General features: G+C 43.1%; 1 protein-coding gene across 1 annotated transcript in view; it reads right to left on the bottom strand.

The window, feature by feature from the left end:
• The window catches only part of LOC144679777 (peroxidasin homolog), a 660,879-nt gene that overhangs the window by 26,539 nt on the left and 608,062 nt on the right, over window positions 1-26,278 (bottom strand). Inside the window, exons 19-21 of the mRNA XM_078540527.1 lie at window positions 22,317-22,525; window positions 14,494-14,623; window positions 10,140-10,263 (exon numbers count right to left, since the gene is read on the bottom strand). Of these exons, the coding sequence (XP_078396653.1) occupies window positions 10,140-10,263; window positions 14,494-14,623; window positions 22,317-22,525 (463 nt within the window). The remainder of the gene's footprint in view (window positions 1-10,139; window positions 10,264-14,493; window positions 14,624-22,316; window positions 22,526-26,278) is intronic.

Here is a 26,278-nt window from a genome sequence, read left to right as displayed (position 1 = left end):
CTGTGGAGGATAAAATTATGGCGGCCTGGGGAGGGCGATGTTGCGTTGGTCCTGGAGAAGGCGAGGTCGCATCGGTACCAGAGAGGGCAAAGTATTGCCTGCCTGAGGAGGAGACGGTGCTGCAGTGAGATTGTGGGAGAGAGAGAGAGAGTGTGTGCATGACAAAATGTGTGTGTGTGTGTGTGTGTGTATGAGTCTGCCTTGCACCCAGTCTCAATTTCTCACTCGCTCTCAACACCACACACCAACACATACACACGCATGCACCCACTCACAGTGGGTGAGGCTGAGTGAGTGAGCACCCTGAGACTGGGAGTGAGCCAGGCACACACACACTGATCCTCTCAGATTTTTATTAATTGATCTTTTTTAACATAACAATTTATTGCTGTACTTTTGCTCAGCAATTGTTTGTTTCCTTGAAACCTCAACTTCTTTTTTGAAATTCAGTTTAATGTTGTGCCAAACCTTATCTTTCTGAAATTTGCTCATTGGCCCCATTGAGTGAGAAAAATATGCAAATGTGGCCACCCGAGTGAAAAGGTTGGACAAGCCTTTACTGGGTGGACGAGCTTCAGTGGCCAAATTACTTTTCTTTTCCTTCACTTTTCAAATATTCTTTTGACACCAATGGTTAGAAATCCTTAGGCCAAAACATTTACTAAAAAAGTTAATGGGGCATTAAACTCCTCAGGTAACTGTAATAGTTATTCTATTTTTTCCCTATTGATGTAATCTATTGTGGGCAATGGAAACCTTACTCTGAAAAAAGATAATTAACTTTGGACTAATCCACCATGTATAACTGAACTGTAGTTCAACATCTTTAATAAACCTATATCAAGATATTTAACCAAGCTTTGTATCCAGAGGAAATATCATTTTTTAAAAGTTAACTAAGACACAATTCATTGTCAGTGTTAAGAATGAGTGTCAGGAAGATATAATAATTTTCATTATGTTATTGGAATTTATTGTAAAGTAGAGTAATAGTGGGGTCTGTGTCGGGGTCAGCATGTGTAGAGCAAGGTGGCTTAATTGAATTACAGGCAGCTGGTCTGAAGGCTTTGATGTATCAGAAGATGAGCTAGGTTTGAAATGTTAAATAGGTAAACATGGGGGAAGTTTTAGAATGTGAAGTGTAAAGGGAACATTTGCATTTTTAAATAAACCAGAGTAGCTTAAATTCAAAAGAGGGAGTGAAACCTAGCCAGAAGAAGTTAAGATGTGTGTTTATTTGTGTATAAGTGTGTTTATTTTTCCCAAAGATTATTGGCAAAATTGGTACTATGATAGATGTTTATTATTAGAGAGGTAAAGCCCAAATACATAGTGAAACAATGGGAATTTGCATTCAAAAGGGAAAATATGTATAAAGGAGTGAAGGCTGTGTGCAAAGGAATGCATTTTAAGATCTAACATAAGCATGAAAAGCAACCAGCCCATCTAAACCTCAAGCTGCTGTCTACAACGAACCAAAGCTGAGAAAAACTCACTATGAATTCACCTATTAAGGGTATCATGTTACTTTGCCTGGGTCATTTAAAATCTATGTGTCTTACTATTGCCTTAACAAAGGTGTAACTGGAAGTTAGATTAACTAGGAGAGCTAGGAATTATCATAGTAATTGTAAACCTATGTATGTGCTTAAAATCTTTTTTTATTTAATAAAGTTTTAATTTAGTTTTGTAAGAAACCTATAAGACTCTGTGGTATCACAGAGGCATCACAAATTATACAAATTGCAAAACAGTTGTGGCAGTTGTTTCAAGTTTACCTTTGGGATTTGAGCAGCTCAGCATTTATTATCGGCTGTCCCCTAACAATGAGCTAACTTAAAATGTTGAATATATCAGGGGAAGTCTTAATATGATCAAAATAATACAACTGATGAAAATGGGTTAAATGTACAAAATTTAAAAAGGCATAATTTTCCCTTCCCTTCCAGTTTATTACAAGGCTGATATAACCCATGTCAGTTTTCCTACAAAAATCTTAACTGAGATTCTCAGTTAGCTTATAGTTTGATAAATTTCTACATCGATGTTGTTAGAAAATTAATTGTGAGTTTTGTAATGCAATGGGGTGTATAAAAATCTGAACTGATCTATATCAATTTGGATATTGCTATTTTTCAGTGAGCCCCAGATATTAGAGTAAATTAATTACTATAAGTTGGTTTGATAAACTGTCATGCCACTTAATGACTGAAAAGAAAAGCAAAGGCATTTAGCAATATATAAACTAATGTCGTGATAAGGAGTGATTTCACAATCTGTCACTTGCAAGGACTGTAGCTCAGGAAATATGCAGCGCATGATTTTCCTTTCCTAATAAACACACTATCACTAATATCCTAATAATGAGTTGTGCATCTCCAATTGCTCCCTGGACAGTTCTGGGAGTTCTGAACTGCTGAATCACCCATGTGCGTTTAAGAATTTAATTCACTCTGTGTACTACTTTGCGTGCACTGGTTAATTAATTTGTGCTAAATTTCTTTTTGTGAAACCACTACACTCATAATGCACAGCAAACTAGCAGTGGAAAACACTGACCTTGCATCACTTCAAGAAACTGTTCACTTGAATAATACTATGCTAATCCCTGCACAGATCACTTGATGCTCAGAAAACTTATTGGGCTGAATGGATAAGATATCTGCCAACAGCAGTTGTTAAAATACAACTGTTACTTTGTTAAAGTCAGCCTGTATATTGTGAAGATTTTTCCAGATTGCAACTGGCAATGGCTGCAAGGAAGAAGAGATGCAGCCTGGGTGGAAATTCCCAGAATTGCACTAAGTGCAGTAGCGGGCGGGTAAAATGGAGTCCTACATGCTGAGTAAATGGTGGGTTTTCACGCTGTATCTTCCCGAGCTCGCCTCATTATTTATTCATTCCTGGGAAACACACCGTTTCCATAGCGAGCGGGCTCTCATTCACCTGCTCGCCATCACCCCACTGTTGCATCACACCGGCCGCCATCTTTAAAAGGCAGCCGCCAGCAAAGCGTGCATCACCATCAGCTCACCACATGGCCAGCAAAGGATAAAGACTGCTTCCCCCCACTTCAACGACGATTCCCTCGAGTAACTGTGGAGGTGCGCTGGGATGTGTTCTGTCCTGCTCTGGCTGCAGGATGGGCAGCAAAGTCACAAAAGGATGAATGATCTCTTCTGTTTTGCCAGGGTAAGTCACTCTTTTCATCACTCCCAACTCACACACTCACAAACCCATCACACACTCACAGGGCCCTCACTCACTGCCAGTGCAAAGCACATCACCATTCATTCTTTCACACACACCGCGATTGTCCTCATCCCAACCATGGGACTACTCGTCACCCACACAGGCCAGGCACACTTATCATCTGGCCTGGCAGGCATCCTGATACACTCTCCCCATCTCTATCTGTGCAGGACAAACTGGCTCACAACAGGAGGGAAAGGTCGCAGACAGGTGGAGGGATGCCAGAAATCAAAGTTTTGACAGAATTTGAAAGCTGAGCCATCCAGCTGGTCGGTGATGACCAGGACCGATCTTGTGCTGGCAGTGAGGTTGGCGCTGCTCTATCAAGTGAGGATCCAGCAGTGCAACATCCATCAGACAACCATATTGTGAGTGATGTGTCTCTTTCACAGGCCACTGCCATGCACTAATTATCTCCCCTTGCATTCGCAGGCATGGGCATGTCTGCCAAACAGCCGACAGAGTCCATGACCCAGGGCCTCCAATCAAGCTCTGAAGAAACCTCTGAAGACGACTCTGAAGGCATCCTCCCTGAAGTCCCGTCACAATACTCCCCACACCCTCCACCAGCACAGAGACACACACCTCGGTGGGATCTAGCTTTAGAATAGCCTCTGGATCACCATCTATTGAGCACATCGCACTGTCTGATCCACAGCAGGCAGAAGCAGGGACTTCCCAGGTGTCCGGCATTCGGAGGACTGCTGGAGGCCAGAATGTTGCTGAGTCCGAGTCAGATGACGAGTCTCTGGACTCGGTCATGTCACAGTTGCTGGAGCTGTAAAGGCAAACTGGGGAACATCAGGAGGGGATGTCCGCTGCATTCCTCAGATTGCAAGGCATGATGGAGGAGTCTGTCCAACTTCAGGCTGAGGTGATAGCGCCGGCATTGCAACGAACCGAGGTCAACACTGGTAGGAAGGCGGCCGCCATGGAGACCTTGGTCCAGGACGTCACTCCTGCACTGCTGCGTGGGCTTAACTCCATCACTGATGCCATAGTTGGCCTCCAACAGTGTGTACGCAAGAGGGGTGCCGTGCAGCTCGATCTCACTCCAGCTACCCTTTCTGCTCATGGAGTCAGCCAGGGGCCCTTGGGCACCCATAGGGAGGAGGATCAGCAGGTGCACACACCGGGGCCATCCACCCAGGTGAGTCTGGGAGTGAACGGCCCATCTGACTCTCCCCTTCCTGTGACCTCCGCAGATCCAGCTTCACAGTCCGAGGAGGGTGCCACTGCCACACAGCAGGACCCCGAAAGCAGGCCGGGGCCCTCCAAGTCTCGGCACTCCAGACAGGGCGTCACAGTCAGCAGGCTGCCTGCACCTCCGCTGTGGATGTCCAGGGAGCACCAAGATGTAGCGGCAGGGTTAGGAATGTTGAGGAAAAGTATTTGCACAGCCTGGGCACGGGTGTTAATTACTTGTACATAATGTTCATTATTGTCAATAAACTCCCAAGAATGTCTCCCTGCCTGTGGCTCCTTGTCATTCAGATGTGAAACCTTTCTGCACAAGATAAAAGGCAGGTGTCTCAGTCCAGGGTCTCTTCCCTGTGCTCTGTGCAGCCTTCAGACCACAGTGATGGTCCAGTCTCAAACATCCTGGAAACATTACTGATGCCTGCACCTCAGCAGTGCTGGTCATTGCTGCCAGAATGTAGTGGGCAGGCGCCACAGAGTTTTCTCATAGGCTCTGTGTGCTCTAAGCACCTTTAAGATGGGGCTGGCCCCCATCACACCAGCATCTGCGACCAGTGATGCTGTGCACCAGTTCCTGAAGGGCTGAGGTGTTGAAGTATCAGATGTGTCTAAAGTTTCATGCCTACGTCTCTGAGATGACCCTCTTCATGAAGTGCAAGTGAGCTGCCTTGGGCCAGACAGGAGTCAGACATTCTCAGAGGCTATGTGAAGATTCATGGAGTGTCCTCACTGCATGTAGTCATCATCCTCCCGCGGTTGTGTGACTATTAGGGCCTCCACTGCATCTCCATGACAGGAGCATTCTCACAGAGGCTATTGGCACTGCCAAAAGCCAGACTGAATCAAACGTTCACAACTGCGATGTGAGGATCTACGGGGACACCTCACTGCATGTCATCATCATCCTCCACAAATCTGGCAGCTATATGGGCTTCCCAAGTTCGCCTACCTCGTCTAGCCAGTTTGAGAGCCTCATCCCCATCATTGCGACCACCGAGGACCCCCTCACCCTCATCCCTGTCAGCGTCCTCCTCATCGGAGGAGACGTGCAGCTCCTCCATCTCCTCCTCAGCCAGCTCTTCTCCCTGTTGCAGTGCCAGGTTGCAAAGGACGCAGCAGACGATGATGATGTGTGACACCCTCTGCGGACTGTATTGCAGGGCTCCACCAGACTAGTCCAGGCACCTGAACCGCATTTTTAGCATCCTGATGGTCTGCTCCACCAAGTTGCGAGCTGCTGCATGAGCCTCCTTACACCATCACTCTGCCGCAGTCTGAGGCTGCCGCACGGGTGTCATCAGCCACGGCCTCACTGGGTAGCCCTTGTCCCCAAGGAGCCAACCCTGCAGCCTCTGTGGACCCTGGAAGACTGCAGGGATCTGTGAGCAGCACAGAATGTAGGCGTCATGCACACTTCTTGCAAACCGTGCACACACCTGCAGTATGCATATCTGATGGTCACATATCAGCTGTACGTTCAGTGAGTGGAAGCCCTTGCGGTTGATGAAGTCCACCGAGTGTAACGATGGAGACCTGAGCACCACATCAGTGCAGTCAATCGCACCCTGCACCTGTGGGAATCCCGAGATCAGGGCGAATCCAATGGCCCTTGCATCCTGGCTGTCCCGGTCCTGGGCAAAATGCCTAAATTTGTGTGCCATGGAGAAGATGGCATCCTTGACATTGATGGATGAATTTGTGGGTGGCAGATTGTGAAATCCCACAGAGGTCACCTGTGGAGCACGACAAGGAGCCACTGGCATAGAAATTGAGCGCCATGGTCACTTTCACAGCCACTGGCAGTGGATGCCCTTCAAGTCCCCTTGGTGCCAAGTCCTGCAGTAAGTGGCAGATGTGAGGCACCAGGTCCCTAGACATGCGCAGTTGTTGGTGACACTGGTTCTCAGTCATCTGCAGGAATGGCAGGCAGCGTCTACAGACCCTGGGTGTCACTAGGTGCCAACCAGCCACGGCTGTCGCTCATAAGCAGCGTGTGCCGGAGCCCCTGCTGCCTCTTCTTCATGAGGTTGCTGCTCCTGCCTTTGTGCAGCCAGGTACCTCAGTCACTCTCTCCTCCATCTTCTACAGTATCTGTAGGCCATCAGGCATACAGCTAGGTCACCAGGATCCATGATCCTATGTGGTTCTCCTGCAGCATGAAAGAGAGAGAGACGTGGTTATCATGGCTGTACTTAGCACCTTTCCTGGCCCTGTGTGACTGCCCTTTAATGCTTCCTGGAGAGTGCTGGTCACCCCTCGGATGGCCAGAGATGAGTGTGCTGCACGGCTGCCCTGTTGATCTGCGACTTGGGGGATACACGTAAACTGGGGTGCTGAGATTGCAAAGGGCTGTGAGCACCTCCAGCAGTGACTGCTACATGGCCAGCGTTGGCGAGGAGATTGTACAATGTGTGCAGTCCAACTGCTCCACAGTCCAATAAAGTGGTGGCAGACTCAAAGTCTGTGCCGGGAGACGGGGGTGGGGGTAAGGTATGGAGCACTTGGTGGCCCTTTGGTGCCTCCACATTGCTTGCATGGGTGGGCAGGCTAGGAGCCTGACCCCAATCATATCACTGTGACTGCACCTGATCTGTCTCAGTTGGAGAGGCAGGGTCAGTTTATACAGGCGTCCCTAATGCGTGGCTACTACCCTCGCTTACCCTGCCTCCCACCTTGATTGCCTGTGCACGGGATGCAGCGCCAGGGCAGCACTTACTCACCCCCCCTCCCCCCACTGACAGCAGTCACCTCTAAGGCTGGTTAGCACTTGCCCCTGGACACCACCGTCAGCAGTCTCCTCTGTGGCCAGCCATCTGTTGGCCCCACCGCCCGGCGCCCCTGAGGCCTGTAAACAATGGGCGAGCTGGCATGAACGCTGCTGCGCACTCACCTCAGTTCCCCCAAAGTGAAGGCCACCAAGTGCACGTCACCTGTGTGCTGTTGTGAAACACGTCGATGTGCTTTCCCGCCGATGTGGACGGGCTGATGCGGCGGGGTTCCAAGAGCCTGGCGGGATGGCCTTTTGATTATATGCTAATGTATTACAATTACCTCCCTTCTGACCGATGGCAGGAAATGCGGCCTGCCGGTGGCGAGCTCAGCGGGTGATTGCGACCTGCCTTCATGCCGTCGTGAAGCAGATCGTGTCATATTTTCCGCACATGCCACCTATCATGCCCGCCACAAGCGAGCTCGGAAAATTCCACCCCATGTTTTTTTTTTGAGAAAGCAATTTTGGACATCTTGCTTCATGAGGTCCTGCAAAAATGGGTGGTCCTCTTAGGAGTTGGGTGGCAGTTTCTGGCAATGACAAATGTCCAATATTTAGCAAAATGGAAGAGCATGTTTCCCACATACATAAGTCCTGAGGGAAAAAAAAAACAGGATTCAGGGAAGTTACCAATGTAAGTGTGCTTGCAGTTTAAGTAATTTAGCATACAACTTTATGAAGAATGCCAACTGCAGTTCACCTTTACCTTGGTCCAATATCACAGGGGACAATTGTGCATTATTTTAATTAATCACAGCCTATGTTGCTATAGTCCATACTCCACTGCTGTCATAGAAATTTGCTTTTAATGTTGTTCATTAATTTTGAAAAATAGGAGCACTAAGCACACTATCGCCCATGGTAGCAGTCTCACCTTTGAATCAGGAGGTTGTGGGTTCAAGTATTACAGCAGCGATTTGAGCGCAAAATCTAGACTGTTAATCCAATCCTCTAGTGAGGACTGTCAGAGGTGCTATTTTTCAGATGAAATGTTAAACCAAAGCCGTGTCTTCCCTCTTAGGTGAACTTAAAATATTCCATGGCACTGTTTCAAAGAAGAGGAGGATAGTTTTGCTTTATGTTCAGGCCAATATTTATCCATCAGCCAATATAATTAAAGCAGATTATCTGGTTATTATGATACAGTACTGCTGTTTGTGCAACCTTGCTTTGTGCATTTTGGTTGCTGTGTTTCCTACATTACAACAGTGAGTACAATTCAAAAGTACTTAATTGGCTGTAAAGCACTTTGGGACTTCCTAAGGTCATGAAAGGTGCTGTATAAACATATTTCCTTTTTTTGTTCACTGGCAACAGAAGCTACCTGCATGCATGTTTATGAACTCAAACAGATGGCTGGGAGGTTAGAAACCTTGGGTTCTTATAGTCATGTAACTTTTTGTTCTGCTTAAAGATACAAGCCAGAGGGGGTCCTTTTAACTTGCATCCATTGACTATACATGAAGAAAGGGTGCTCTCAATTCAAGAGTTAGAACCATAGAACCATAGAAAAGTTACAGCATGGAAGGAGGCCATTCGGCCCATCTTGTCCATGCCAGCCCGAGGACACACAGGTGCCCTTTCTAATCCCACCTTCCTGCACCCGGCCCATAGCCCTGCAGCTTACAGCACTTAAGGTGCCGATCCAGGTACTTTTTAAAAGGTACTATTGTCGCCAATAGTCATACGCAGGCCAAGAATAAGAATCTTTCTATTTTTTCATTCTTCCTTTCTCTATTCATTCATTCATTCAGTAAACTTATCAATTAATTCATTAATCCCCTAACACATGAAACATTTGACACCGAGACCCGAATCTGGAATGAATATAAGTCTTCGTTGTTCAATTGTAAAATACTTCTATGTGCAGGAGGTAAGAAAGATTTTATGAAGCCATGAATGACACTCGAAACTTTTGGAAATCGTATCATTAAAAAATTAACAAAGGCTCTGCATTCTGATGTTCTGTTTCTCATGGTGGAAGTGATCAATTCTTGCTTTGGCAAACAACGCATAAGTCACCTGTTTTATACAGTGATGCAATGCAGATTGACTGGTTTTCCTTATGTCCCCAATGGCTCCTTGGAAAGAATTTCATTGGAAATCACAACACAGAAACAGACTGTTCAGCCCAAGTAGTCTGGAATAACCTCAATGAAAATATTTTTTAAGGCAGTTCTTAACTTCACTGCTGAAATGCCCTGGAATTCAGCTGCTTGTCCTCCTGTAGCACATTACACAACTCTTCATCGCTTCCATGGGGAATTGGAGCCTCCAAAGGCATGCTTTCTCTATCAGGGCCAGATAATTTCCTTTATGGTCAATATACTGTTGCCAGAGTAACAGTAAAAAGAAGCTTTGCTCCTGCAATGTCTTCTCTTGCATTGAAGAGTACTTCTTTTAAGATTTATTTCCTCATTTCTTTTTAAGCTTCTTTTATCACCACTATGTTTAGCCTCTTGTCCTCTGGTAATATCATGTTTGGACAGATTATCAGAATTTTTATTGTGGTTTTCATTGAGAATACATTCTTAATTTCTTAAATAAAAATGTAGGATTTTAATGCTGTGAATATTAATTATCAGATCATTTGTATTAGTGACTTTGAATTTTAAGTAGGTAGCAGCTTGCCATAAAATCTTATCGCGTATGGCAGCTGTTAAATACACACTTGTGGGGGTTCGTTTTCAACCTGATCCCCCGGCAGGAAACTAATGGCATTAGATCACTGCCTATTGTACACCCAGGACAATATTACTTTTCATTGACTCCAATGGACAGGTAAGTTAAAATTATCCACTTGCTTTTTCAACAAAATATGTGTCGCTCACCATCAGATAATATACATCTGGGATAAGTCTGCGGCTATATCTAAATGTACTGGCATAATAACCATGCTTTAGAATGTATTTCCAACCTGGGTCCGAAGGGAGGTGATAGTCTTTTGCACTTCCGCCACAAAGCTGTTGAAATCCTGAGGAGCCTCGTGATTACTGGGAAAAACTGTTGAGTTCAAAAATTCACTGAAGTCTTGCTTGTACCTAGTATTCATAAAAAGAGTTAACCTTTTAACATACAAAGAAATGGTTATAGTCAAGAAACGATGAATTGGGTACATTATAGTCAGTGAATTCTTAAAATGATATTTAGTTTTTTTAAAATATAGGTTCTCAGATGAGCTAACAAAATAAAAGGAGTATTATTTTTTCCCCTGAAAAACTCCAAATCAAACATACATGCATATATGCTTTTTTTGAAATAGCCAAAATATTCACTTTTTTGCATGGCTCTTTTTCAAACTGACTGACCACCATTTTTTCCCTTTGCAGCTGTTCATTAGGTTAGTTTCCTTGCCCACCTCTTTTCTCCTGGAGGTGGTACCTTATTCTGTGTTGTGATAATCAGGTGCCAACAGTCCTACAATGTTTGTGAATCTGAACAGTAATGGTCAGCTGCTTGGGGCATCCAAGTTCAGCTTAGTTTGGTCCTCATCTGATGTTCCTAAATATGATCTTCCAGTAAGCTGGCTTTCTGCCTCTCTAGAACTTAGATGCTGAAGCCAAATGTAACATCCCTAGCATCAATAGTAGGGAAAATGCTAGTCTGATATAAAGGATGTGATACCAGGACACTTAGAAAATATCAACAGGATTAGACAAAGTCAACATGGATTTATGAAAGGGAAACAATGCTTGACAAACCTATTGGAGTTTTTGAGGACATAACTAGCAGAATAGATAAGGGAGAACCAGTGGATGTGGTTATTTGGATTTTCAGAAAGCTTTTGATAGTCCCACATAAGAGGTTAGTGTGTAAAATTGAAGCACATGGGATTGGGGGTAATATATTGGCATGGGTTGGGAATTGGTTAGCAGAGAGTAGGAATAAATGGGCCTTTTTGGAATGGCAGACGGTGACTAGTGGGGTACCGCAGGGATCAGTTCTTGGGCCCCAACTATTTACAATATATATCAATGATTTGGATGAGGGAGCCAAATGTAATATTTCCAGGTTTGCTGATGACACAAAACTAGGTGGGAATGTGAGTGGTGAGGAGGGTGTTAAGAGGCTTCAAGGTAATTTAGACAGGTTGAGCAAGTGGGAAAATACATGGCAGATGCAGTATAATGTGGATAGCCATGAAGTTATCCATTTTGGTAGGAAAAACAAAATGGCAGAGTATTATTTAAATGGTGAAAGATTGGGAAATGTTCATGTACAAAGGAACTTGGGTATCCTTGCACGCCAATCACTGAAAGTAAGCATGCAGATGCAACAAACAGTTAAGAAGGCAAATTGTATGTTGGCCTTCATTACGAGAGGACTTGAGTACAGGAACAAGGAAGTCTTATTGCAGCTGTACAGGGCCTTGGTAAGACCACGCCTGGAGCACTGTATGCAGTTTTGGTCTCCTTATCTAAGAAAGGATATACTTGTCATAGAGGGAGTGCAACGAAAGTTCACCAGCCTGATTCTTGGGATGGCAGGATTGTCGTATGAGGAACGATTGGGCCAACTACACATGTATTCACTGGAGTTTAGAAGAATGAGACGGGATCTCATGAAGACATATAAAATTCTGACAGGGCTGGGTAAACTGGATGCAGGGATGTTGTTTCCTCTGGCTGGGGTGTCTAGAACAAGGGGTCACAGTCTCAGGATACGTGGTAAACCACTTAGGATGAGATGAGGAGAAAATTCCTCACTCACAGGTTGGTGAACCTATGGAATTCTCTACCACAGAGGGCCGTGGAGGCCAAGCCACTGAATATATTTAAGAAGGAAATAGATAGATTTCTGGACTGTAAAGGTGTCAAGGGGTATGGGGAGAGCATGTGAGTATAGTGTTGAGACAGAGGATCAGCCATGATCATATTGAATGGCAGAGCAGGCTGGAAGGGCCAAAAGGTCTCCTCTTGCTCCTATTTTCTATGTTTCTCTCCCCACTACCATGTCAGTCTTTAGTAAAATATACATTGTAACCATTTTCTCATTAATAAGCAGCTTGTCAATAATCTGTGCTCTAGGTCAGCCTACAACCTTTTATTGTTCATTCCCAGGATTGTGTTATAATTATGGATGGGGAAGGCCATTCAGTCCATCTTCATTCCTCAATCTAGAGAGATCATAGCATCTCCTCATTTTAGCATCCAATTATTTCTTTAGGAATTCCAAGACTGGTGCCTCCATTTCTCCAACTGGAAATTTATTCATACAATAATCATTCTTTGTGTAAAAAAGAATTTCCTGACATTAATCCTAAATTTAGCTTTTAATAATTAGAATCTGTGCCTACTTTCCCTGAACACAATTTAATCTAAATTAATATTTCAGACTAACATATTCCATTTCTTAAACTATTTTATACAGCTTTATATGATTACTTCTTATACTTCTCATTTTCAGGCTCAAAAAATAGAAGGGGAATTTGTTTTAAATCACCAGACAGAAAATAGGTCAAGGTGAGTCGACTAGCTGCTTTACATTGTCCCTGATTATAATTTCCAGTGGAGACAATGGAAATGAGAATAGGGTGAGGTATTAAAATGGCCACTGAGTTGCTATTGCCCATTTTTTACCTGGTGATAAAAATTCAAATTCTACACCCATCCCACCCCACCTCTCCCCCCTGCCACAACCCTTTTCAGTCATTGCTCCCCAGGGAGCCCACAAGCAAACACACCAGGATTTGCCTGTTGTGCTTCCCATATGTCGAGCCCCCCCATCTGCTGCTGGGTAAATACCAGTGGCATTGGGATGAGGCCCTTAAGTGTGCATTAATTGCCCATTTAAAGAGCTCAATTGACCGTGGGGCAGGAAAGCCTTCCACAGGCTTTTCCGCCATGCACTTAATTGGGATGAAGGTGGGAAGGTAGCAGGGCCCCCACCCGTCATCCACTCAACCAATTAAATGCTCCCCACCACCAAACTTGCCAGTGGGAGGGCACAAGATTCCATCCTATGTGTTGATCAGTTTTCTTTTCATGTGTAGTATTTTATACTTGTCTGCATTAAATGCCATCTGCCATTGTTCCACCCAATTACAAATTTTATTCCACTCATTGGCATTTCTGAGTGGATTCCTCCAAACCAATTGTCCCTCTCAGTGTGGTATCATTTTCAAATTTGGCTTTTTTGCATTAAGTTTCTGTAAATACAAATTGGAAACAAAAGTCCCAGCATCAAAGTCTTGCTCAGTATTTCCCAACAAACGAAAATAAATTCTTCATTGAGTTGTCATTGTTTTGGAACCTTCAGACAATGTCTTATCTGATACTAGCATTTACCATGCCTTTCCCAATTGCCTTTCTCATGGTATCTATTTACCTCATATACACTTTATCTTTTAGTCCAACACCATGCACCAACAAGGGTCTTCAGCCTTATTGTAATTTAATATAATTAACAAAATATTCTTTTGTATTCATCACAAAACTAGGCCACCTCAGCAGTGTGAATGCAGTGGGCAGGATATTGAGGTCGGCGAGCGGGGGGCGGGGCCCGCTCGCCGCTGCGTAAAATGACGCGAGATGACGTCGGGCAGAACTCCCATCCCGTCAATGGCCAATTAAGGCCATTTAAAAACTAATTTAACTAGTTAAAGGACCTGCCCATCCAACCTAAAGGTTGGCGGGCAGGCTGGGAGCCATGGCGGGCTTCAGAAAAAGCATGAAACCTCATCCACGGCTGGGATGAGGATTCATGTAGGTTTTTAAAAATTTAATAAAAGTTTAATTAAAAGTGATGGACATGTCCCAACTCACGTGACAGTGTCACATGAGGGGACATGTTAGGGGAATTTTATTTTTCTATATTTAACATTCTTAAATTTGGCGCCGATCTCCCTGAGGCAGCACTTAGCCTCAGGTAGATGAGTGCGCTCTTTTGCGCACACACCAGTTCCTGGTGGATGCCACATTGGGCGGGCCTTAATTGGCCTGCCCACGTAAAATGCCAGTGCGCCCCCGATTGGGGGCGCCGATCGGAGGCGCACCCGCTCCTGAGCTTCCCCCCGGACAGGGGGAGAATTCTGCACAAAATCTCAGTATGTAATGTTCACAATTTGCAACTGGCACGGGTACAAGTGATATAACGTGGTCTTTCACATGAGTAAATTGCTGATGACAGAACTATATTTTATCCCATTTGGGACTATTTTTTGGTTCAATACCATGTTGCAGAATCAGACCATTGGTTGGTGCTTCGCCATTTACTTTAATTGCCTCCCCTCAAATACCATCTTTCAGAATCTCCATCCGTAAGCTACATACCTTCCTTGTTGTTTATCAGACCTTGGTGCAGCATCCTTTGTATTCTTATCTTCTGGATAACTGAACTCTGATGAACGTTTGCTGCGGAACTGGTGTGAAAGTGCATTAGACTGTTCTCTTGTTCTACAATCTGCACAAACAAACAGAGTTCATTTTGAAGTACTGTAAGATATCTTTCATTGCCAGCAACGTGTTTATCTCTCCATACCAGGGGTCGCCCCTAAACACCCAACTCTATATCCCTTTTGTACTGTCAGAAATATCATATCACTATATTTGGACTAAGCCAAATATTTCACACAAAATTTACTGCATTATGAAACGATCACCTCACACTTGTTTTACTGGTTTCCAAGTGTATCAAATGTGCGATACATTTTCCAAATTAGGTAGATTTCTTTGCATACTAGAAAATTTGAAAACATTGCAATGCAACTTTAACAAATAGTACTTCAAGACCAAAATAAGGAGAAACTCATTCTTTGAAGACATAAAGCTCAATCTATTCGTACCACTGGGAATTTCCTTGGAGTAGCTCCGGCTCCGATGCCATAACTTTACCAGAGATGTGGTGGAAACCCCATTTACACAGGTTATATTGGCTTGTACCGCACTTCCAGTAAAGTTACATTGGTGGGGTGGAGCAGCTCTGAGGAAATTCCAGGCTTATTCACAGGCCAGTGGAGGGTACAAATAATAATACTATAACCTTAAAGAGAACTTTAGAACTTTTAAAATTAAAACAGTAAAAAGGTTAGCAAGTCTAATTATTTGCTTCATACAAAGAATTGTTGCTACCAGTGCCCAAAATCCATACTGCTTGTAGAGTAAACAAAAATATAAAACAGATGTTATTACAGTATAATTTCTAATCTCTGGCATTATGCAAATGCTGTTTGCCTTGAAATAAGGAGCCCAGTTGAATGGAAACATAAAAATCATAAGCAAGGTTTTCCACTTTGGGGGAAAGCTGATGCTGTCAGCTTTGCACCCACCTGACATCCTAACTGCTGAGACTGGTGACATTTTCTATAGTCAGCTTGACTTGCTGCTATAGTCACTATTCTAATTTTGATCAGCCTCCAGTTCTGGGGGTACATGGGGGAAGGGGGCAGGTGTGTCAACCTCTGGTTTGCTGCAAAGGAGGGTCAGAATATGGTGAATTTTGCGAACTCATGGGATGCAGGGAGATTGAATTGATATGTAAAAAATTAAATAAATGGGTCAAAATGGGACATGTTTTTATATTTGTGAAAAAAAAACTTTCATTTATTAAATAAAAGCTTTAGGAAACCTCATCCCACTTGTGGATGAGGTTTCCTAAAAAACGCGAAGGCCGCTAGGCCTTTTTGCCTGCCCGCCAACTGTAAGGTTGGACGGTCAGCTTTAACGAGTACTTCAGTTAATTTCTTAATGGCCCCAATAGACCGTTTACATATCGGCGGGTGCGCAGCTGACTCTGGTGCGCGCCCGCCAAACGAAATATCGCGGGACTGCGCAATGACATCAGAACGCCTGCCTGATGTCATCGCGCGCCATTTTATGAGTCGGTGTGTTGGGCCCACCCCCGCACACTGACTGAAAAATGCTGCCCCAGATGTCCAAAAGACAGATCATATCCATTGCTCCCATTTTTTTTGCTGGGGTAATTTACAACTCCTCTAGACCCACCTTTTGTTTCTTTACTTGTCCCATTACCAGCCCTTTTGCCTTGCACCAAGAAACCTTGTTGTCATTTCATCTCTCTTGCCTTCCACACTAACACAGACCTTCCCTTTCATTCTTCCCCCCCCCTCACCCTTTTCTCTGACTCTGTACTTGCTTACAACCTATTAACTCCCTAACTTTTTCCAGTTATGATGTAACTCAAACTTTAACTCCATTCTCTCTCCACAGATGTTGTTGGATCTACTGAGTATTTCTGGCATTTGCTGTTGGAGATTTAGTTATATTAAAGGTAATCCAAGCATAAAATTAATTTCAAAACACAGTCTTGAATGGAAATGTAGATTTTCATACTGTAATCCCCATCAATGCAACATTGAAACCAGCTTTAGAAAACAAGCACATACAAGAAGAATTCAACAGTGACAGATAGTTGCACACAGACATGCATTTTAGTGAAAAGGCATGTAGCTGTTAATATACAGGCTCCAGCTAAAAATTGAGCTTATTTTGTTTCAGTCTGAAAAGGTATTTTACTAATGGCTATTTTGCAATCAGGTGAAACCAATTTAGAGTAATCTCTAAACTCTTCACTTCTAATCAAAAGATTCAACTTCAATTTCTGAATGTTCTCTGCATGAACATTGTGCTTTTGAAGTATTTAACATATTAATCTTGATGTTTATCTGCACTTCACTAAAAGCTTTTAGATGTTTGCACAACAATGAAGAGAAATCTGGAGTACATCAGCCCCATTTTTTACATTCTTAGGTTTTCCCTTATTAGTTAACTTGTTATATATATCTATGTTGTAAGCAAAAGAAACATAATCAGAATTTTGATCAGTTTATATTTCAGACTTTCTTTTTAACTGAAACAAGCTCTGTGTTACTTCCTAGCCTATTCTAGACTTGTAAAAGATTGCTCAAAATTAATAGCAGTCAGAAATTTGTATTACTTTCAGCAGAAACTGACAATCAGTTTTTGGTCTTTTGAAAGGATTGAAGATGCATTTCAAAATTAATTATATAAATATGACAGAAATATATCATATATTTCAATATGTTCTGCATTGAAGTAGATCTTTGATTTCCATATCGAAGATGCCTGACATGGAATTCAAATGCTTCCGAATAGTATTGCTTTTATACATTTGCATTTGTTGCCTTTGATAAAATGTGAGTATTGAAACAATATTTTTCAATCATGTTTTTAAAAAGACTCGCCTCGAACAACAGGTTTTGAAACTGTCTCCTCGAGAAAAGTCACCAGCTTAGACAGTCTTAAGAGTTGCTGACGCATTTGGTAAAAAGGCTCCCGCAAACCTGGAAGTGCAAATGAGTCAAGTGAACTGCACAGCTTCACTGTACACGTTTAGCAATCAATTCATTGAAGGAAAGATTTTCATTGCTATATTAAGCTTGCATATGTATAGGATAGTTTTTAAATTTCACTGTGCTTGTTCTTTAGGCATCCTTGAATTACAAATGTTTAAAGTATAAATTCTCACTCAAAGAATGAAATTGAATTCTGGGTATTGAATTATAAGGCATTCGTTTCACTGAGGGGTAGGGGTCAGATGATAGAAACCTCAAGAATTTAGTTAGGGCAGTTCCCAGATGTCATCTAAAGTTTGAGATGGGATTATTACCTTTGTAGGTTCCTGATATTTGTGCATTATCTTATAATATACTGGGGTAGAATTTCCTTATGAGTTCTCCTGAATTCCTGCATGACTTTGATTAAAATGCTGCAGAAACGGATGAAGTGCAGAGAGATCAGCAAACCCCTTGCAGAAAGTCCATGTAGCTGAGTTTAATTTTATACCAGATACAGTATCACAAAGCAGATTTTGCTAATTATAAGTTAAACAGTTACGTTGCCAAAGGTATTTACTAGAAATAGTTACAATCTCTTGAAGTATGTGACATTTCTAGAAATGCTTTTGGCTGTTTAGTGAAAATATTTTAGTGAGAGTGCATTTTTGTAAATTATCCATTCTCAGGATATGAATATCTCCAGCAAGGGCAGCATTTATTGCCCATTTCTAGTTGTCCTGAGATGATGGTCGTGGGCCTGTTTGAACTGCTGCAATTTGCTTTTTAGCAGTTGCTATGCCACCACAAAGAGCAGTTAATGTGGGGCTGAGTCACATATAAGCCAAACCAGGTAAGGATGGCAGATTATTTTCACTAAAGAAAGTATGCAGGCACAATTGGATAAAGTAAGCGTTAATGAAATTTCCCTCATGAGTAACAGGACCACATGAACAATATTGTGGTACAACTAGTGGGTAATTTTCACCATCACAGCTTGAGTGGTAAATGCGCAGAGTGGAAGCCAATGGAAATGTAAAGGGAGAATGGATGAGTGACCCACTTCGCCTGTTAACTGCCCAATCAGTGAAGGTGAAAGTTAGCCCTGAGATTTTTCTTAGGTTGTCACAGAATAACAGAAAAATACTTCAGATCTCAAAATATTTTAATTTTAACATGTTTTGTTATAAGACTTTGGTGCTTTAATGTGTAATTCTTAACTGAACAAAGCATCATAACACTGTTCATCTCTCTACCACGTAAACTTTGTAGGAGTTGAAAATTTTACAGAAACTCGCCTCTCTTCTTGTAATTACGAACACGATGGTAGATACGATTGTAGTGCTGGATGAGCAGTGATGTGCGATTATGTAAATCACGAACATTAGGTGCAAGACCTGAAAGAAGAGCTTACAACAAATACGTAAGGTAACAGAAGGACACACTTCTGAAGAAACAGACAGGAAACATGGAATTTTAGTCACAATAGCATAAAAGACAAAACGAAAGAAGGCACATACAAATAAATACGAACATGATACTTAAAGTATGCATACAGACAGATGTAGGACATCAATAGTCACAAAAATGCAGGGTAGCACACAGTAGTATTTTAATAAAGTGGACCTTTAAGAAAAGCATCACCAAGCATTAAATAGGGAGGAAAATCAATTGGAAGAATTGGTCATCATATTTGATCCAATGTTATCATGGAGACTTATTTTTAAACTCATTTAAGTGCAGTTCAAATAAATCTGTTTTCGTAGCATTAAAAATCTTTAGAAATAGGTTTTGTTTGTCATTCCTAATTTCTCCATCATATGTACTCTGAGGAAGGCACATACTTGTGGCTACAGAAATTTATGTTCTTAAATTTACTTTAGAGGATTATAAATAACAATAGAAATTATTTCAAATAGGACGAATTTTCTATTTTTTCCTGCGATATTATTTTTTTATCTCTCCCTGTCAGTATACTTCTCCATGCTTATGTTATCCTTAAAACTCAGCGATTAAAATGCTTTCCTGCCTGGCCTCCATAAACACAATCTCATCCATAACTCAACTTGTGTATTCAAACACTCACCAAGTTCCATTCACTCACCACCCATGTGCTTGCTAACCTAAATTGTATCCTGGTCCAGCAAAGCCATGTTTAAACACTGTCATCCCCATATTCAAATTTCTTCATACCCTCCCTGCAGCCCTCCAAGAACTCTCCATTCCTTCAATTTCGGCTTTTTCAGCATACCCCACTTCCTTTGTCATGCTGTTGCTGGCCATGCCTTCAGGCGTCTAAGCCCTATGCTCTGGGAGGCAATGGTGTAGTTGTATTGTTGCTGGACTAGTAATCCAGAGACCCAGGGTAATGCTCTGGGGACCTGGGTTTGAATCCCACCACAGCAGATGGTGGAATTTGAATTCAATAAAAAAATCTGGAATTAAAAGTATTTCAAGATGTGGGCTTTGAATTCAGTAGTAATTAGACCATAGGGCCTTATAGGTTTCTTACAAAACTAAATTAAACCTTAATTACTAAAAAAAAAGGATTTTAAGCACTTACATAGGTTTACAAATTACTACTGTGACAACCCCTAACTCCCAGTTACACCTCCATTAAGGCAATTGTAAACACATAATAGATTTTGAAAGTGCCAGGCAAAGTAACACGACACCCTGAACAGTTGAATTCAAAGTGAGTTTTCTTAACTTCAGTTCTTGTAGACAACAGTTTGAGGCTAAGAGGCCGGAGGCTTTTCACACTTGTTAGATCTTAGAATTCCTTCTTTCCTACACACAACCTTGTCTCCTTTATACAGATTTCCCCTTTGAATGCAAATTCCCATTGTTTCACTATGTCTTTGGACTTTACCTCTCTAATAATAAAAATCTATCATAGTACTAATTTTACTAGTAATCTTTGGGAAAAATAAACACACTGGGCAAAATTTTGCCCTCAGTTGGCGGGCGGGCCCCACCGGCTCGGCGGTGGGCGGGCAGCCGAACTCCGCCACCGAAACGGGGCCTGCCGCCATTTTGAGTGGGTGGGCCAATTAAGGCTATGCGCTTCCTGTGCGGGGGGGTGGAGGGATTCCCTATCTGTCAAAGTGCGCTCTTTTGAGCATGCCTTCCTGAAAATTTAAAGGGAGTTCCTCCTAAAGTCATCCCGTGTCATTTTCCTGTCAGCGAGCGGGCCCTGCTCCCAAATCGCCAACGGGAAAATTCTGGCCACTGTTTTTAACTCCTGGCTAGGTGAAACATTTTACCTCCTCTTTTGAATTGAAGCTAGTCTGGTTTCTTTAAAAATGCAAATGTTCCCTTTACACCTCACATTCTAATGTTTATCCACTTAACATTTCAAACCTCGCTTATCTTCTGATAAATCAAAGCCTTCAGACCAGCTGCCTTTAATTCAATTAAGTCACACACACACAAACACAAACACACACACAGGCCCATAGACACAGACCCCACTATTACTCTACCTTACAATAAATTCCAATAACATTGTGAAAATTATTATATTTTCCTGACAAGCCAATGAAGTACTTTTGAAATGTAGCCCTACGTTACAATGGAGGAATGGAGGAATGCCTCAGTGCCACTGAGGTAATTAATATCCTGTCTTCCTAAGGTGTATTCCAGATTGTATTGCAATGGAAAAGTTTCCATTAAACTTTGGGTCTCTGCTACTAGTATTGCATGACAACAAAACAGATACATTTCCATACATTAGACATTTCAAATGATAAATTTTAATACTAGTCATTTAAAACAGGGGGCTTGATTTTACCAGGCCCATTTGAGATGGCTGGGAGGCAGAAGGGTTGATAATATGGAGGGGAAGGTGTCAGGAGGGGGGTCCAATTCTTCCCACAGCCATAGGATAATAGTAGTGACAGGAACATCAGTGGTGCGGCTACCCTACTGGGCAGCCAACTGAGACAATTAAGTGCCCAATTAAGGGCCACCTCCCACCTCGATTGATATTTTACTGGCATAGAGAGGGCCTGCTGCCAGGCTGAGAGACTACAAGGTAAACCCTGGTGGTCTCCCAGCATGGATTCAGGGAAGTGGGGTAGGGGGCACATACCTCCTTTAATGGCTGACCCATGGCCCACAGAGTAGTCCCCTGGGTGCAATAGCTGCCTCCATGACTAAGTTGCTGCTGCACCCGCACCAAGCACACCCCTCATGAGGCCAGCCTGTCTCGCCCTGGTTTGCTGCAAAACAGTTTAACCCATCTTCAAGCAGTGGCCACCACTGGCATTAATGCTGGTAGGCTGCGAGCTGCCAGCCCCTTGATTGGGCATGCAGCTCTGGGAGATGTGCCACTGTTCTCAATTGGATGATGGTCCTGGTAGTGGTCTGGTAATTAGCTGCAGTCTGCAAAATGCCATCCGAGGGTCCTGCCACCCACTGGCGTGGGTTCAACCCCTACCTTTGGTCCAATGGCAGGACTTCTTTGATTGCGATAAAATTCAGCCTTGTATATTGGTAGCGTTCACTGAACTGCATATGTTTCAGGATATAGTTTTTAAAAAGTTCAAAGAAACCCTAACAAAGTCAATCAGATTTGTAATTTTTTAAATGTTTAATGGTGTAAAGAAAAAATGTTCTCATTACTTTAGTTGAAAGACATCCAAGCTAGCCCTAGTTTCTGAGACAGGGAAAAAAAATATGATATTTAGTAAATCTCATAAAACCCTGGGACATTAGGCAGTATTACTTCTGAAAGTAAATTGGGTTTTCTTTTCCTGCCTACTGATCCAATATTAATAGAAATGAATCAAAGGTTAGAAGCAGTACAAACCATGTTAATTTATACTGGATTAAACTGACCTTCACAACAATCTTGCCATAATCGCAAATCAATTTTTGGAATCTCATCACAGGTTACATATCCTTGAGGGTACTCTGCTTTTAAAAAGACATCCGGCTGGATCTGCTGAATATTGTCACCATTGTCGCAGAGCACACTCGCAAGAGAACTTTGTTTCAGCTGTGTTACTTGAGCTGGGGTAAATACCCCTGGATTCTCATACCAGAACCTAGGATGGCACATAAAAAGGAGCATGTGGCTTTTAGTATTATTTTATTTTCACATAGAGCGTAACAGTTTTCAAATTAAACATTACCTGAATCAAATATCCGCAGTATAACATTTTAAAAGCTGCAGCTTATCAGGGCTTTGTTTCAGAGTCTTACTTGTAAATAATTTTGTTTATTTCCAGTGACTGGAAGTTAGGATTCCCATTCTATCATAAGCCTTTTGGGGGCTACTTCTTCTACAGTGTTTAAATTTGACTCAAAAATTATTTGCAGGAGAATAAAACTCAATGTAAAACCAGTATCATAAAAGTGAAGAGATGTGACCTGGATATTAGCTGAGGCATATTATGGGGATAGAGATTTGGGTGGGAAATGCTGAAATCCAGGTTTATCCTCATGCTGTTGACAACAGCATGTAGCATTTGCCCTTGACAGGTTACCCACCTAGCCGTTAGCCTGATTGACAGGCTTGGCTTCCAGTTGGGCAGGGAGAACCATGGAGCAGACGACAGCACCAGGCATGTCTAATCCACTGTCTGGAGCTGGGGGGTGGGGGGTGGGGGGTGGGGGTCAGTCTAAACCTTGATCTCCAGGGCTTTTGTATGGCAGAGTAGCCTGTGGGGCCAGGGAGAAATGCTCCTACTCCCCCTGCCCACAAATGGCACTAAAAAGGCAGTTCAACTGCCTTTCAACAGTTCAGCAGCTCAACAATTTTGCACCATGACCTCTGCCCCATATTTTTCTGTATGCTTTTTTTGCTGGTTCGATTTTTGTTTTTTTTTCTTAATCCCTTCACTTTGCATTTGGACAGTTGCTATCCAGCCATTCAGGCCTCATTTGGGCACATCTTTTGTTTCTTTACTTTATCCATTGCCCCTCTCTTTAGTTTTTGAACCATGAAACCTCTTATCATTTAGTCTCTCCCACCCTCATCCCTATTACAGACCACCCCATTTTTCCTCTTTTCCCTCTCTCCTCTTTCACTTGCTCAAAGTGTCAGGAACATTGTATAACTTTATTCAATTTATATTTATATTTGTGTGCTAAGAAAGGTGGAACATGGGGGAGAATTTTCTCCCTGTCGGGGGGGTTGTGTGGGGGCCGGATGCGGGCAGGCACGCAGCCAATCGGCCCCCCCAATCAGGTGTGTGCCGCCATTTTACGCGGGCGGGCCAATTAAGGCCCCCCAGTGTGACGCGCACCCAGAAGCGCTGTGCACTCCCTGTGCAGGCGGGGGAGAAGGCATGTGCGCGAAAGAGCGTATAAATCTCCCTGAGGAGATTAGTTTCACGCATAAAACATTGAATAAAGGGAGAAAAAAATTTTAAGGACGTCCCCTCATGTGAAACTGTCACATAAGCTGGGGCATGTCCATTAATGTTAATAAAAATTTTTCTAACACTTTTCTAACACTTTAAAAACATTAATGAAACCTCATCCCGCCTGTTGGACAGGTAGCTCAGGTCAATGATTTAATTGATTATTAAATGGCCTTAATAGGCCTTTGATAGTTCGGCGGATGCATGCTCGACGTCGCCCCGCATCATTTTACACCTCGACGAGCAGGGGTGGAGCTGAAGATTCTACCCATGGTTTCAGTTTCGCTTAGATTTTTTTTTTCTTCTTAGCTTGGTGTGGAGAAGTCTGGAGGGCCTCCTGGCAAAAGGGTCAGGTTTTCTAGACTTGTTTGTATACATGCATTTTTAATGAGGATTTACAACCCTTGAAGTGAAGAGATGGGTTACAAAGGTGTTAGTAGTTTAGTGATTTTGGCAAAAAACACAAAATAGAAAAAACTGTGCTGTTGCCTAGCAACAGGGGTGTAGTGACACACAGGGAAAAACAGAAAATAAGTTCAGAGTATCTATGTCAGAGAGTGAAGACAGGAGTTCTAAGCTCTCTAATAAGGAATACTGCAATGCTGCTGGGGACTGAGTTTAGGGAACTCATGGGCAGAATCTTCTCTTCGACATGCGGGGGCAGGCCCTGCTCGCTGACATATAAAATGACGTGCGGTGACGTCGGGCATGCATCCCGATGTCACCGTGTGTCATCCTGATCTTCCGTTCAGCGGGCGTGCACCGGAGTCGGCTGTCCGCGCCCGCTCCCAACCGGTCCGCCGATGGGGAGAAGATTCTCCCCCATGTGTTTGCTTTTCATTTGAAGTAATAGTGAGTTTGGAGTGTGGTTTTGGGTCTCTCAGGGAAGGATATCAGCTAGGGGAAAGTGAATGGTCAGAAATCCATTGGAAGAAAACCCTTTGCAACTGGGCCAGCTCAAGCAAGAAGCCTTAGTGTTAAGATAGTGGCAAATCTTCACTGGGGTTTTGTGTCTGTAAGGGTATTACTGGGAGAAAAGGTATGGTGTGAGTTTGAATCATTTTCTTGTATTTGTATTGAGATCTCTCCAATATTTTTTGTCTGGTGCAATATAGTTCACTTTTTCCTTGTTTAATAAATGTTTTGTAGTTGGGAAATCTGCCAGGGGATCCTCCACCATGGTAGACTCATAGAGTCATACGCGTTTACAGCACAGGAGGAGGCTATTTGGCCCACCATGTCTGCGCCAGTCAACAAAGATCACGACTGCGCTAATCCCATTTCCAGTGCTTGGCCCATAGCCCTGGAGGCTATGGCATGCAAGTGAATATCGAAATACTTCTTAAATGTTACGAGAGTTTCTGACTCAACGACCCTTTCAGGCAGTGAGTTCCAGATTCCCACCACCTTCTGGGTGAAAACATTTCTCCTCAACTCCCCTCTTAGCCTTCTACCTCTTACCTTAAATCTATGCCCCCTGGTTATTGAACCCCCTACAAATGGAAAAAGTGCCTTCCTAGGCACCCTATCTATGCTCCTCATAACCTTGTACACCTCTATCAGGTCCCCTATCAACCTTCATTGCTCCAAGGAAAACAACCCCAACCTATCCAATCTTTCCTCATAGCTCAGACCCTACAGCCCAGGCAGCATCCTGGTAAATCTCCTCTGCACCCTCTCCAGTGCAATCACATCCTTAATACATACTATAATGTGGTGACCAGAACTGCATGCAGTTCTCCAGTTGTGGCCTAACCAGCATTTTATACAGTTCCAGCATAATCTCCCTGCTCTTGTATTCTATGCCTCGGCTCACAAAGGCAAGTATCCCATATGCCTTCTTAACCACCTTATCTACCTGCCCTGCTACCTTCAGGGATCTATGGATATGCACACCAATGCACACCTGATCCTTAGTACTTTCCAGGGTCCTACCATTTATAGTGTAATCCCTTGCCTTGTTAGCCCTTCCCAAGTACATTACCTCACACTTTTCCAGGTTGAATTCCATTTGCCCCTGCACTGCCCACCTGAGCAGTCCATTGATATCCTCCTGCAGTTTATGGCCATCCTCCTCGCTATTTACCACCCTACCAATTTTCGTGTCATCCGCCAACCTCTTGATCATACCCCCTACATCTAATTCCAAATCATTTATGTACACCATTATTAGCGAGGGTCCCAGCATTGAGCCCTGCGGAACCTCACTGGATTCCAGCCACAAAAACATCCCTCTATCATCACCCTCTGCTTCCTGCCTCTCAGCCAATTTTGGGTCCAACGTGCCACTTTGCCTTGGATCCCATGGGCTCTTACTTTCTTGTCCAGTCTGCAATGAGTGACCTTATCAAAAGCCTTGCTAAGTCCATGTAGACCACATCATATGCATTACCCTCACCCCTGGTTAGCTCCTCAAAAAATTCAATCAAATTT

The sequence above is a fragment of the Cetorhinus maximus genome, chromosome 4 (assembly GCF_964194155.1).
Source record: "Cetorhinus maximus chromosome 4, sCetMax3.hap1.1, whole genome shotgun sequence".
NCBI lineage: Eukaryota > Metazoa > Chordata > Chondrichthyes > Lamniformes > Cetorhinidae > Cetorhinus > Cetorhinus maximus.
The sequence above is the reverse complement of the archived record's forward strand: the minus strand, read 5'-3'. Positions and strand labels throughout refer to the sequence as shown.